Genomic DNA, 13,822 nt, shown 5'->3' on the forward strand with positions numbered 1-13,822 from the left:
ATGTGAATTCAATTATACTTCCATCTCTCGCCCTCCCACCCTGGTTTGTTTTCCCTCTAAAGCAGGGTTGGGAAATTCCAGTCCTCGAGGGCCGGTGTCCTGCATGTTTTATAGGTCTCCCTGCTGCAACACACCTGATTCAAATGATCAGCATTGTTATCCAGCTTCTGCAGACCTTGCTAATTATCTGACCATTTGAATCAGGTGTGTTGCAACAGCGTGACATTCAAAACATGCAGGACACCGGCACTCGAGGACCGGAATTGCCCACCACTGCTCTAAAGTGTCCTTGCAGTTTTTATAATTGATTTTTTTTCTTTATTGCTCCTTCTCCTGCCTAAGGAGCTTCGGAACAGCTTTTTGTATCATTTGTTTGCCGCGTCAAATCCAATATTTTTAATTTGAACCCATTTGTTAAAAACACATACACAGCGCGACTGAAGCAAGCCTCTCTCTGTCTCTCTCTCTCCAGCGGACTCGACGTGTCTCGGTCGCTAAGGCAACCGATGCTTTTTTTGTTTTTTTTGCTCCCCCTTTGCGCTCGTGTCTCCACTTTTCTCCGTCTCGTTCCCACTCTCCCCTCGCCAGAGGTAGGCACCGCTTTGCGTCGCGGTTGACATTTGCTTGGAATTTGGGTGGTCAAGTAGTCGAGTTGGCCCAAATATCATCGGGGAGTATTGGCCGCGCGCGCGCACAACGTGCATGCCGTCACCGACGATGATTGATTGCCTTGGCTGCGAACGCGTGATCGCCAGCTACTTTTTTAGCCATTGGGCGTGCGGTGCGTTAAAACTTTAAATGGCCCGCGAGAAGCGTGTATGTTTCCAATCGATTAGAGAGCCAATCCGATCACAGTGCAGAAAATCGGGACACTCCCCCTTTGTTTTCCTCTCTTTTGCTCGTTTTGTCTCAGAGATGATAGGCGTGCCGCTGCGTGAGTGAACACAGAGAAGCGATGGAGAGATGGTAAGATGGCAAAGGGAAAAACCAGGCAACTTGTGGCCCCTCATTAACCTTTGTCTTCTCCTCCAGTTCCATTGCTCCTGTCGCACGACTGAGCGCCCTCGTCTACCTCGTCCTAGTCGCCCTGGTGACGCAGCCCTCCACCTGTCACCGGGACGACGAGGAGCGGGTGGAGGCCCCGGCCGTCCAGCTGTCCGTCACCACCCAGGTGACGCCCACCCCGCTCTGGGCGGTGGTCTGGGGGCCCACGCAGCCGCTGGAGGATGAGACCTACCACCTCCTCTTCAGCCAGGAAACGGAGCAGCTGCGCGGGCACGGAAGTCAGCGGGAGGCCAACACCGTCGCCGCATCCTCCAAGGACTGGCTGTATCCTGACGTCAGCGCGCATCCCAAAGAAGAAGTGCCCCTGAAGTCCCGGAACCAAGAGGGGGTGGAGGACGGGGGGGCGGCGGAGGAGGCCGAGCTAGAGGAAGGTAGGTACAGCGGGAAATGACGTGCTGCATTGCCAAGAATGCTCCTGGGAATTAATTGTCACATTGGTGAAGGCTGATGCTCCGCCCCCATCCGCCTACTGCATCTGGAAAGCCTCATAAAGTTGACATCAAAGACCCCGAGTAATCAGCCTGCTCGCCATGGGCCTGCTCGCCATGGGCCTGCTCGCCATGGGCCTGCTCGCCATGGGCCTGCTCGCCATGGGCCTGCTCGCCATGGGCCTGCTCGCCATGGGCCTGCTCGCCATGGGCCTGCTCGCCATGGGCCTGCTCGCCATGGGCCTGCTCGCCATGGGCCTGCTCACCTACATGCAGAAGACGTGGTGCGATGGCCGTTTCGGTCAGAGGCCATATTCTTTTTGCACATCTAATTTCATAATCAGCTGCCCTCATTGATTTCTATTTCTGTTCTTGCGCAATTATGCACGGTCACGCTTGGAAAATCTTAACGGCGTGCGTGTGCATGTGTGTTACAGTGGACCCTCAGTTCTACGTCACTGTGACCATCTCCACACTGCTCATCCTCACTGCAATCATCATCACGGCAAAACTCTGGTAGGAACTTCCTCCTCTTATTTACGATTACGCAGCCTTGGGCTAGATATTTTCTACCCGCGGCCCGTCTTCTAGCGCCACTGGCGTTACGCCACAGTCATAGAAAACATGCTACAAAATCACAAGTGTGTCATACGCATCATCACAAGCGCTTGAGAATGGGACAAAAATATGGACTGAAAATACTGTACTAGATATTGATTAGTTAATGTATTGCTCTGATCAACCAGTTAGGGGACAGAAAAATACTGACATCAGCGCAGTGGTTCTATGCGAACAAACTTGATATGGGATCGGTTCGAGAAACAATTTCATCACTGATAGAGGATGAAGTGACATGAAGTGGCACAACAGATTCCTCACGACTCAAGTTGCATTATTTCAAATCGTTGCCGTTCTCCGTTTAGAATGTCGCTGGCATAGGTCATCAATAGATCATGTATGCTCTCAGTTGGCTTGCCAAGCAAAAAGCAGGCACGCTGAATTTGAAGCCTCCCGCTGGTGCAGGGCGGCGGCAGCTGAGCAAGCTCTTTCAAATGTCCACATGTTTGGAGGCCCATGTCGCCACAGCCAAGCCAGGCCAGCGTCAGCGCTAGCCAGCACCAGCATAGGGAGGAACCAAGCTGTCAAGGCCTTGGTGGCCCTGTAATGAACCCCGGAGCTCCTCTGTGGAGGAGGCTAAGGCATCACCACACCAGCTTGGATCCCAGCTGCCATCAGCCTGTCTGCGCGTTTTGACCTTGGTGGCCCACCGAGACGGCTGCTTCATTAGTATGTTATTCTACACTATTCACTTTATTCTTCCGCTTCTTCTTCTATTTTATTCTCCTCACTTTTTGTCCTGCTACTCCTTCAACATAATTCATCCGATTCACTCCATTCCATCCATCCATCCATCCATCTTCTTCCGCTTTTCCGGGGTCGGGTCGCGGGGGCAGCAGCTTTAGGAGGGACTCCCAGACTTCCCTCTCCCCAGCCACTTCATCCAGCTCATCCCGGGGGATCCCAAGGCGTTCCCAGGCCAGCTGAGAGACATAGTCTCTCCAGCGCGTCCTGGGTCATCCCCGGAGTCTCCTACCGGTGGGACATGCCCGGAACACCTCCCCAGGGAGGCGTCCAGGAGGCATCCTGATAAGATGCCCAAGCCGCCTCATCTGGCTCCTCTCAACGTGGAGGAGTAGCGACTCTACTACGAGTCTCACTCTTCTCAGCCTATCTCTAAGGGAGAGCCCGGACATCCAGCGGAGAAAACTCATTTCGGCTGCTTGTATCCGGGATCTCGTTCTTTCAGTCACGACCCATAGCTCGTGACCATAGGTGAGGGTAGGAGCGTAAATCGACCGGTAAATTGAGAGCTTTGCCTTTTGGCTCAGCTCTCTCTTCACCACAACGGACCGGTACAGGGTCCGCATTACTGCCGACACTGCACCGATCCGCCTGTCGATCTCGCGCTCCATCCTCCCCTCACGCGTGAACAAGACTCCAAGATACTTAAACTCCTCCACTTGGGGCAGGATCTCATCCCCGATCCGGAGAGGGCATTCCACCCTTTTCCGATCGAGGACCATGGACTCGGATTTGGAGGTGCTGACCCTCATCCCGACCGCTTCACACTCGGCTGCGAACCGTTCCAGCGAGAGCTGGAGATCACGGCCTGAAGAAGCCAACAGCACCTCGTCATCTGCAAAAAGCAGAGACGAGATGCTGAGGTCCCCAAACCGGACCCCCTCAACGCCTCGGCTGCGCCTAGAAATTCTGTCCATAAAAATTATGAACAGAATCGGTGACAAAGGGCAGCCTTGGCGGGGTCCAACCCTCACTGGGAACGAATCCGACTTACTGCCGGAAATGCGGACCAGACTCTGGCATCGGTGATACAGGGACCGAACCGCCCTTATCAGTTGGCTCGGCACCCCGTACTCCCGAAGCACCCTCCACAGAACCTCCCAAGGGACACGGTCGAACGCCTTCTCCAAGTCCACAAACCACATGTGGACTGGTTGGGCGAACTCCCATGCACCGTCGAGGATCCTGCCGAGGGTGTAGAGCTGGTCAACTGTTCCACGGCCAGGACGAAAGCCACACTGCTCCTCCTGAATCCGAGGTTCGACCTCCCGACGGACCCTCCTCTCCAGCACCCCTGAATAGACCTTACCGGGGTTGCTGAGGAGTGTGATTCCCCTGTAATTGGAACACACCCTCCGGTCCCCCCTTCTTAAAGAGGGGAACCACCATCCCAATCTGCCAATCCAGAGGCACTGTCCCCGATGTCCACGCAATGTTGTAGAGGCGTGTCAGCCATGACAGCCCCATCCACCCCCGGGGCCTTGCCACCGAGGAGTTTTTTAACTACCTCAGTGACTTCGACCCCAGAGATTGGAGAATCCTCAGAGTCTCCAGGCCCTGCCTCCTCAATGGAAGGCGTGTAGGTGGAATTGAGGAGGTCTTCGAAGTATTCTCCCCACCGACTCACGACGTCCCGAGTCGAGGTCAGCAGCACGCCATCCCCACTGTAAACAGTGTTGACGTTGCACTGCTTCCCCCTCCTGAGACGCCGGATGGTGGACCAGAATTTCCTCGAAGCCGTCCGGAAGTCATTCTCCATGGCCTCACCAAACTCCTCCCACGCCCGGGTTTTTGCCTCAGCAACCGCCGAAGCCGCGTTCCGCTTGGCCATCCGGTACCTGTCAGCTGCCTCCGGAGTCCCACAGGCCAAAACGGCCCGATAGGACTCCTTTTTCAGCTTGACGGCATCCCTTACCGCCGGTATCCACCAGTGGGTTCGGGGATTGCCGCCACGACAGGCAACAACGACCTTACGGCCACAGCTTCGGTCGGCCGCCTCAACAATGGAGGCGCGGAACATGGTCCACTCAGACTCAATGTCCCCCGCCTCCCCCGGGACGTGGGAAAAGCTCTGCCGGAGGTGGGAGTTGAAACTCTTCCTAACAGGAGATTCTGCCAGACGTTCCTAGCAGACCCTCACAGAGCGTTTGGGTCTGCCAGGTCGGACCGGCATCTTCCCCCACCATCGGAGCCAACCCACCACCAGGTGGTGATCAGTTGACAGCTCCGCCCCTCTCTTCACCCGAGTGTCCAAAACATGCGGCCGCAAATCCGATGACACAACTACAAAGTCGATCATCGAACTGCGGCCTAGGGTATCCTGGTCCCAAGTGCACACATGGACACCCTTATGTTTGAACATGGTGTTCATTATTGAAAATCCGTGTCGAGCACAGAAGTCCAATAATAGAACACTGCTTGGGTTCAGATCGGGGGGGCCGTTCCTCCCAATCACGCCCTTCCAGGTCTCACTGTCATTGCCCACGTGAGCAGTTAAGTTACCCAGTAGAACGATGGAGTCCCCAGAAGGAGCGCTCTCCAGCACTCCCTCCAGGGACTCCAAGAAGGGTGGGTACTCTGAGCTGCCGTTTGGTGCATAGACACAAACAACAGTCAGGACCCGTCCCCCCACCCGAAGGCGGAGGGAGGCTACCCTCTCGTTCACCGGGGTGAATCCCAATGTGCAGGCGGCCAGCCGGGGGGCAATAAGTATACACACACCTGCTCGACGCCTCTCACCGTGGGCAACTCCAGAGTGGAAGAGAGTCCAGCCCCTCTCGAGAGGGCTTGTACCGGAACCCAAACTGTGCGTGGAGACTATATCTAGTCGGAATTTTTCTGCCTCGCACACCAGCTCGGGCTCCTTTCCAGCCAGAGAGGTGACATTCCATGTCCCAAGAGCCAGCTTCTGCAGCCGGGGATCAGACCGCCAAGGTCCCTGCCTTTGGCCGCCTCCCAGCTCACACTGCACCCGACCCCTTTGGCCCCTCCCACAGGTGGTGAGCCCTTGGGAAGGGGGACCCACGTTTCCTTTTCGGGCTGTGCCCGGCCGGGCCCCATGGGCGAAGGCCCGGCCACCAGACGCTCGCCTTCGAGCCCCGCCTCCAGGCCTGGCTCCAGAGGGGGGCCCCAGTGACCCGCGTCCGGGCGAGGGAAAACGAAGTCCATTTATTTTACTCATCATAAGGGGCTTCTGTGAGCCGTGCTTTGTCTGGCCCCTCACCTAGGACCCGTTTGCCATGGGTGACCCTACCAGGGGCATGAAGCCCCCGACAACATGACTCCTAGGATCATAGGGGCACGCAAACCCCTCCACCACGGTAAGGTGACGACTCACGGAGGGGTCACTCCATTCCAATTTCAACATATTCCAAAAATTCATGCGAGCATTTTTCTCATTCCAAAAATTTTCCGTTTTCGCAAAATTCGCAAATTTACGGCAAATTATTTCCCTATTCATTCTTAATGGCACATTCAACAGTTCACATTTACATCGTTCCCGTTTGAAATTCACATCATTCAGCACATTCAATTCACATTTTCAGATTTTCGACATTCCCAAAATTGAAGAAGGATCGCATATAGTGGATTGTAGCCACCGTCCAGAGCTGCATATGTGCGTCGAGTTGTGTTAAAATCATCAGGCTGATCACATCAAGCTTGAAGAAAGGCCGGGGACAGCACAGGACAGGACAGGACAGGACAGGACAGGACAGGCGTTTCTCAGGTTGGATAAGAACAGATTTGCTGTTCTTGTTTTTGGATTCAGCAAGAACTCCTTTGGCATTTTTACAAATCACGTTGGTTTCTGCATTGTCACCATGGGCAGAAACCTTGTCTGTCCAATTTCGAGTCATTTATGAATTTTTCAAAAATCCAAACTGCCTGTGTGTCATCTGATATTTTCACAACCAATTGAAATCACTCAAAAACCAATCTACAATTTTGTTCACGGTCTGGGTTGAGATAATGTCCAAATCCAGCCCTTGAGGGGTTGCATGTTTCCCTTTGCCGACGAACGCAAATCAAATGATCGGCGAGCGCCACTGTAGCCCAATAAAGATCCTGATCACTTCAATCAAATGTGTCGGAAAGAAACGAGGAAACGGGGCGGTCAGAAGCCCTTGAGAAGAAGATGTGGACACGCCGGGTTTGGTAGTACATGGCGGCACTGGGTTAGCACTACGGTTTTTGTTATTGTGGTGTCGGGACCTCAAGAATCTGCATTAGCATTCCAAAAGTCACTGCGCAGGAGAGAATACGTTTGCAAGTGTGAAGCAGAAGATGCTCGCAACATCAACATCGGAGATTTGTTTTTAGTAGCGACACTTTTTTGACAGCTTTAATCTGAGCATGTCTAAATCTATCAATACATCAGCGGCAAACAACGAAGTGAGAACCAAGTTCATATTCAACCCCCCCCTCCCAAAAATACTATCCATCACTTTGTAGCGAACTGATTTGACTTCAGTCGACGTAACAACACGCTCTGCCGAGAGCATCAAAACCGAGCGGCTTCCTCCTTTGAGGATGACTCCAGTGGAGTTCAGTCGAATTTGTGATATGTTGGCTGTGAAACACAAGGCAGCATTTTGACTGAACAAGCAAGGCGAGCCAAGGGGCCGCTGTAGTAGTCCAATGACGTTGTGCAGGTGCCAACACGTTTCCGGCAGACGAGAGTTTTGGTTTGGTGTAGAACAGCTCACCTTTCAAGCTTTTGTGAATCCAGCACCAGCAGCCAGTTTCACATTAGCATCATGAAATGTTTTTAGCAGGTCGCCCTAGAGCAGGGGTCACCAACACGTTGCCCGCGGGCACCAGGTCGCCCGTGAGGACCGCACGAGTCGCCCGCAGGACTGTTCTAAAATTAGCTCAAATAGCGGCACTTGTCACTGAGCTGCATCTATTTATTTTGCAGTCAAACCTCGGTTTTTGAACGTCCCTGTTCTCGAAATAATCGGAATTCGAACAAAAAATTCGAGATTTTTTTGCTTCGGTTGTAGAACAAAATTCGGAGGTCGAACCTCGCGAGATGAGCCGGGAGGACCCGAGAAAACCCGACCGCGCGGCCCGGATGCCGACTGACTCCGTTGTTATTGTATTTTCGTTACTTTGAGGATTGTATTAACCCCTAATCATGACTCCAAAGACAGCAAGTGGGAGCAGTAAAGAAATTCTGAAACACAAAGACGGTCTTAAAGCAATGTGACAGTGAGCGCCCGGCGCGCTGCGGTTGCGTGATCGGACAAAATTAAGATTCCTGCGCACTGAGGTCCACTTAAATTTTGGAAAGTACATCAAAACTTTTAAAATATTTTCCAAATTTTAGCGACGGCTCTGTCACAGTAACGCGCCCAGCGCGGTGTAGTTGCGGGGTGGGCGACGTTGCGCGTTCGGCGGTGCGCTGCGGTTAAGCGATCGGACCAAATTAAGCTCCCTGCGCACTGAGGTCCACTTAGATTTTTTAAAGTACATCAGGACTTTAAAAATATTTTCTAAATTTTAGCGACCGCTCTGTCACAATAATGCGACCAGCACGGTGCAGTTGCGCGGTCGGCGACGCGCTACGGTTGCGTGTTCGGCGGTGCGCTGCTGTTGCGCGATCGGACAAAATTAAGCTCCCTGCGCACTTAGGTCCACTTAAATTTTGGAAAGTACCTCAGGACTTTAGAAATATTTTCTAAATTTCAGCGACGGCTCTGTCACAATAATGCGACCGGCGCGGTGCAGTTGCGCGGTGGGCGACGCGCTACGGTTTACGCGTTCGGCGGTGCGCTGATGTTGCGCGATCGGACAAATATGCGCAAATGAAAAAATGCTTAAGAAAGGCGGGTTTTTTTGTCTTGAAACGGATTATATTTTTTCCCATTATTTGTAAAAATAGATTCGGAATTCGACCAATCTGCTTCTCGAACCGCCTTCTGGAACGGATTGTGGTCAAAAACCAAGGTTTGACTGTATTTTTGCTATTCTTGTTAAAATCACACTTACATGTGAACTGGAAATGACAATAATAACACATAGTGAAAGCCAAATTGAGCAAATTGACTATTTCAGAAGTATGTGTCAAACTGGTAGCCCTTTGCTTTAATCAGTACCCAGGAAGTAGCTCTCCGTTTAAGAAAGGTTGGTGACCCCTGCCCTAGAGTATTACAAATAATCAAGAATTCATCCGTCTGTTTTAGGTTCAACTTAGCCTTTCCACATGTTCTTCCATCATCATTTGCTTTAATCGTGGGATCCTAATTTCAATAAGTCAGAAGGTGGCGTAATCTAACACGAGTCGAAGCTAGCGAGCGCAGTCTTAAAGTCATGTTCTGTTACAGCTTCTCCATTGGAGGTTAATTGCGGCGTTCCGGTACCAAAGTGTCCACGGAGCGGTTGTTGGGCCCACGGCTCCTAAGTACGTCGGTAGTGTGGTGAGGCTCGCCTTCCTTCGCAACAGCCACAAGTGCTCTTAAAACAGAGGATGCCTTCAAGAAAGGCAGCAAAACTCTTACAAAATAATTCTGAGACTTTTACGAGCCGTCTATTTCGACACCCCCTTTGACTCCATGCCTCCCATTTGCCTTCCCATGGCCATTGTTTTAATGACTCCAGTGAGGGCAACTAATCCTTCCTTGCATTTGCAGCGTTAATGCGTTTGCCGATGTGAAAACGACTGCACCGTTCTTGACAAGCTTTCTCGTTTCTCATGCTGGGCACTGAGCTGCGTTTACATCCGTAATTCTCATGTTTGGTCCACCGAATTGTTTTCATTTCTTCCCAACAGTCTTTTTCTCTTCCAGCATGCACATGTTTGACAGATTTTAGCCTCTGCATTGCCATGTCAATCAAATCTGAAGAGGGCCTTCCCAATCGATCGTGTTAGTCAAACTTAAACTACGAGCAGGATGATTAACTTTTTTTAAAATACTTTTTGGAATAAAAAATTCTGGCTCTCTTCATGTTGGGTCTTTGGTCCAATCGCATTTGTGCCTGTATCCATCTAGAATACGAGCAACGTCTCCGGCAGATTTCAACTTTGACGACATCAGCATTTTTCCATCATCCGATTGGTAGCTCACAGCAACCCAATTTTGACGTACTCAACACACATTGATACATTAAATGATCAGCATTGCTGCCGAGTGTGACGTGTTTGTTTTTGTTCTGTTTTGATCACGTGAGTTGCGACGTATTCTGTACTGATCTCGCGATAGTAAGAGTTGTGTGCTGTTTTTTCTTTTTTCTGTATAATAATGATAGTTGTTGAGGTATTAAGAGGTGGGTTGGGTCCACACTCAAGGCCAGATTCTACTTTCTTCATCTCCCTCCAGTTCTGATCGCAGCTGTTCGCAGCATCCGCCGCCGCTGTCTCGCGGCGTGGCCCCGCCCCTCTCTCTCGCGCTCCCGTGCTCACTGGCGTCTGAGGAGAGCCACCAGACGCTGCACAACACCTCCTTCTCCGACCGGGAGAGGTAACGATTCGCTTACTAAAAGTGAGCAGCGTTTGTTTTCCGAGAAGCTTGCAGGCCAGGAGTGTTGACAACTATTCAGTCTTTTTTCTGATGAGTCACTCTGTGTGTGTGTGTGTGTGTGTGTGTGTGTGTGTGTGTGTGTGTGTGTGTGTGTGTGTGTGTGGTGGTGTGTGTGTGGGGGGGGGGCAGAACAATTGTGTTCAAGGGTATTTGGAGTTAATCTCAGTAAGGATAATAATAGTGGTACACTCCTTCTCAGTCCCTCGGGATGCAGCTTGAGTGCTTTCAGCTGCGCTCACCCTGGCTTCAGACTACCATTGTTTTTTTCAACACCTTTTCTTGTTTTGTCTCTTGCTGTATCAGGATCCCGGTGGTGAACCTGTAAGGCTTCTCTTTTTCCACTTCTACGGAGCCTCCAGAATTTGTTTTTTCTTCCCGCCTGCAGCAGCATTTTTCATTTTCTCCCAAGGTGTGAAATACGTAGAGGGACCGCAGTTATTGGAGCCGCCGCAGAAGCCCCTCTACTTGCCTGAGGTCTTAAACCTAAATTCATCACGCCTCCCTCCCTCCCTTCTTTCCCCACACGTTCAGCTGCCGTGACAAATTCACAAAGAATTTAATAGCTATGCAGCATCCCAATTTCCATCTCTGCGCTTCCAGTCAGAATATTTACAAACCCCCCCCCCCCCCCCCCCCCCAAAAAAAACCCAAAACAAACAGTTTTGTGCTTGTACCGTATTTTTCGGACTAAAAGTCGCTCCGGAGTACAAGTCGCATCAGTCATAAAATGCACAATAAAGTAGAAAAAAAACATAAGTCGCACCGGAGTTTAAGTCGCATTTTGGGGGAAATTTATTTGACAAAATCCAACACGAAGAACAGACAAGAACCAGCAACAACAGGCTAAACGATACGGTATGCTAACATGACAAACACAAACAAGAAGAACGGGCCTGACATAACTAACAGTTATCCAAATAACTATAACATAAATAACACCTTTATCAAACCATCTGTGTCACTCCAAATCATTAAATTCATCGATCGAATTCTTCGTCCTTTATGTAAACAACGCCGCGTGCGCCGCTGACGTCAGACTCGTCGTCAGTTGCAGTTCAAATTATTCCACAGGCCCATATAATGATATATTAACTATATATCAAATAGCTATAATATAAAGAACCATTTTATCAAACCATCTGTGTCACTTCAAATCATTAAATCCATCGATCAAATTCTTCGTCCTTTATGTAAACAACGCTGCGTGTGCGCCGCGCCACTGACGTCGGACTCGTCATTAGTTGCAGTTTAAATTATTCCACAGGCCCATGTAACGATATATAAACTATATATCAAATAACTATTATATAAACAACAATATTATCAAACCATCTGTGTCACTCCAAATCATTAAATCCATCACTCAAATTCTTCGTCCTTTATGTAAACAACGCCGAATTGGATTTTTTATTTTACTAATTGTTTCATATATAGGGCGCACCGGGTCAAAAGGTGCACAAACTCGAAGCTATACTGCAACAAACTGAGGTTGACTAGGGTTGCGGTATGCATCCACTAGCCAATAACCAATGAGCCCTTTGTAAACAATCGCGTTTCTCAAACTATCTCCTATAAAATGATCGGAACTAACTAAAGTTTGATCTAACACGTTGGTACTGCTTACTTATGTTTCCCTTAGCCTCGTATGTATAGCAGCTATCATTATAGCATTAGCCATCCGCAAACTCCCATTAGCCTCAGCTCGCAGACTCCCATGAGCCTCAGCAAAATGTCGTGGCAGCCCCCTGTAAACAATCGCGTTTCTCAAACTATCTCCTATAAAATGATCGGAACTGACTTAAGTTCGATCTAACACATTGGTACTGCTTACTTATGTTTCCCATCCATATTGATCCGTAAATTTACTCGAAACACTAACGGAGCAGCCTATTTTGAAATGAAATAGCCTCGTGCGTATCATTATAGCATTAGCCACCCGCAAACTCCCATGAGCCTCAGCAAAGCGTCGTGGCAGCCCCCTGTAAACAATCACGTTTCTCAAACTCTCTCCCATAAGTGATCGGAACCGACTAAAACTGATTTAACACATTGGTGCTGCTTATTTATGATTCCGTTGGATATTGATCCGTAAACGTCCTCGAAAACCTTAACGGAACAGCCTATTTTGAAATGAAATAGCCTCACGGGTACAACAGCTATTAAGTGACACGCCCTGACCATTGTTGCCGCAATGCTGGGAAGCGATGCGACCTTGTAATTTACTAGTTGCACTAGTTGTACTGAAACATTTTGGCAGAGCGCTGTGTACAACCAGTATGGATCAACAAATTCATCAATTGATCCATATATAAAGCGCTCTGCATTATAAGGCGCAATGTAGTTTTTTGAGTAAATTTTAATTTTTTAAATGCACCTAATAGTGCGGAAAATATGGTAAGTGTCGATAAAGTTGATGACTTTAACTTTAACTACCCCCTGCCATCAAGCATGAGCATCTACAAACAAGGCATGGCGTATTTGACAAATCCGTTTGGCCAACAGGTAATGTGATGAACATCCATCCATCCATCCATCCATCCATCCATCCATCCATCCATCCATCCATCCATCCATCCATCCATCCATCCATCTTCTATACCACTTCTCCTCACGGGGGTCATGGGCGTGCAGTCCCAGCAGTCATCGGCAGTAGGCGGGGGACACCCTGAACCGGTTGCCAGCCGATCGCAGACAAACAACCATTCGCACTGACAGGGGCAATTTGGAGTGCTCAATTGGCCTACCAAGCATGTTTTGGGCATGTGGGAGGAAACCGGAGTGCCCAGCGAAAACCTATGCAGGCACGGGGAGAACATGCAAACTCCACACAGGGAGCGTCGGAGGTGGAATCGAACCGGCACCCTCCTATCTGTGAGGCGGACGTGCTAACCAGTGTGCCACCGAGCCGCCCCTGTGATGAACACGTCACGCTCCAAAAGCGCTTCAAGCCTTGGAAAATGCAAAGTCTTTTCCTCATGATTGCGTTCCTTAATTGTCTGGCGTTCGGATGGCTCTTTGCTCACACCTGGGATGCGCCGATGACTGAATCACAAACGAGCTTCCAAATATTCATCATCAAAATATGTCTTCACTTGACAACAGTGACAAATCTAGAGAGCCAAAGAAAGTTGCAACAAGGCGACGTTTTATTTTTTTTCTTGTCTTGTGGTTTTTAGTCCGACACCCGTAGGACAATATCACCTTGCTGTACCATGCGAGTTCAAGTAAGATAACGCCGGTGGTTTCAACCGCGTCGTTTCTGTTTCCCAATCACAGTGGGTGAAATTAGCGGCACTATTAATAAACGTGGAGGACAAGATGCACGGTCTGGGATCACTGTTGTTCTTTACGTTTGGCTCAAATAGCTAATTGAGAGACCAGACAGGTTGTGTGTGTGTGTGTGGAGGGGGGGGGGGGGTTATGACGGTTCAGATAGGACCGAATGGC

General features: G+C 50.0%; 1 protein-coding gene across 9 annotated transcripts; it reads left to right on the plus strand.

Annotated features, from left to right (window-relative positions):
• Positions 1-232: 232 nt before the first annotated feature.
• On the plus strand, positions 233-13,694 carry pianp (PILR alpha associated neural protein). Of its 9 annotated transcripts, none has more exons than XR_015860814.1 (7): positions 233-590; positions 914-966; positions 1,033-1,436; positions 1,931-2,009; positions 10,175-10,315; positions 10,679-10,849; positions 12,878-13,694. XR_015860814.1 is itself a non-coding variant. In XM_088386901.1 (7 exons), the coding sequence occupies exons 2-5, from the start codon at positions 956-958 to the stop codon at positions 10,317-10,319; spliced, it is 639 nt and encodes a 212-aa protein (XP_088243027.1). In that variant the 5' UTR covers positions 233-590; positions 914-955; the 3' UTR covers positions 10,320-10,336; positions 12,878-12,890; positions 12,927-13,694. The 9 variants fall into 9 exon arrangements, 8 of the variants coding, with proteins under 8 accessions (XP_088243027.1, XP_088243025.1, XP_088243024.1 ...); XM_088386901.1 differs by lacking the exon at positions 10,679-10,849 and having other exon boundaries at positions 10,175-10,336; positions 12,878-12,890; positions 12,927-13,694; XM_088386899.1 differs by lacking the exon at positions 10,679-10,849 and having other exon boundaries at positions 10,175-10,336; positions 12,878-12,890; positions 12,931-13,694.
• The last annotated feature ends 128 nt before the right edge of the window (positions 13,695-13,822 follow it).

The sequence above is a fragment of the Syngnathus floridae genome, chromosome 10, assembly GCF_059516105.1.
Source record: "Syngnathus floridae isolate MCC-2025c chromosome 10, RoL_Sflo_1.0, whole genome shotgun sequence".
Taxonomy (NCBI): Eukaryota; Metazoa; Chordata; class Actinopteri; order Syngnathiformes; family Syngnathidae; genus Syngnathus; species Syngnathus floridae.

What these genes read in the sequence shown, in the direction of transcription:
- pianp (XM_088386895.1), top strand. An exon ending in GGAGGCCGAGCTAGAGGAAG is followed by an intron (nt 1,437 to 1,930) that starts GTAGGTACAGCG and finishes TGTGTGTTACAG; the next exon opens with TGGACCCTCAGTTCTACGTC. An exon ending in ATCATCACGGCAAAACTCTG is followed by an intron (nt 2,010 to 10,174) that starts GTAGGAACTTCC and finishes ATCTCCCTCCAG; the next exon opens with TTCTGATCGCAGCTGTTCGC.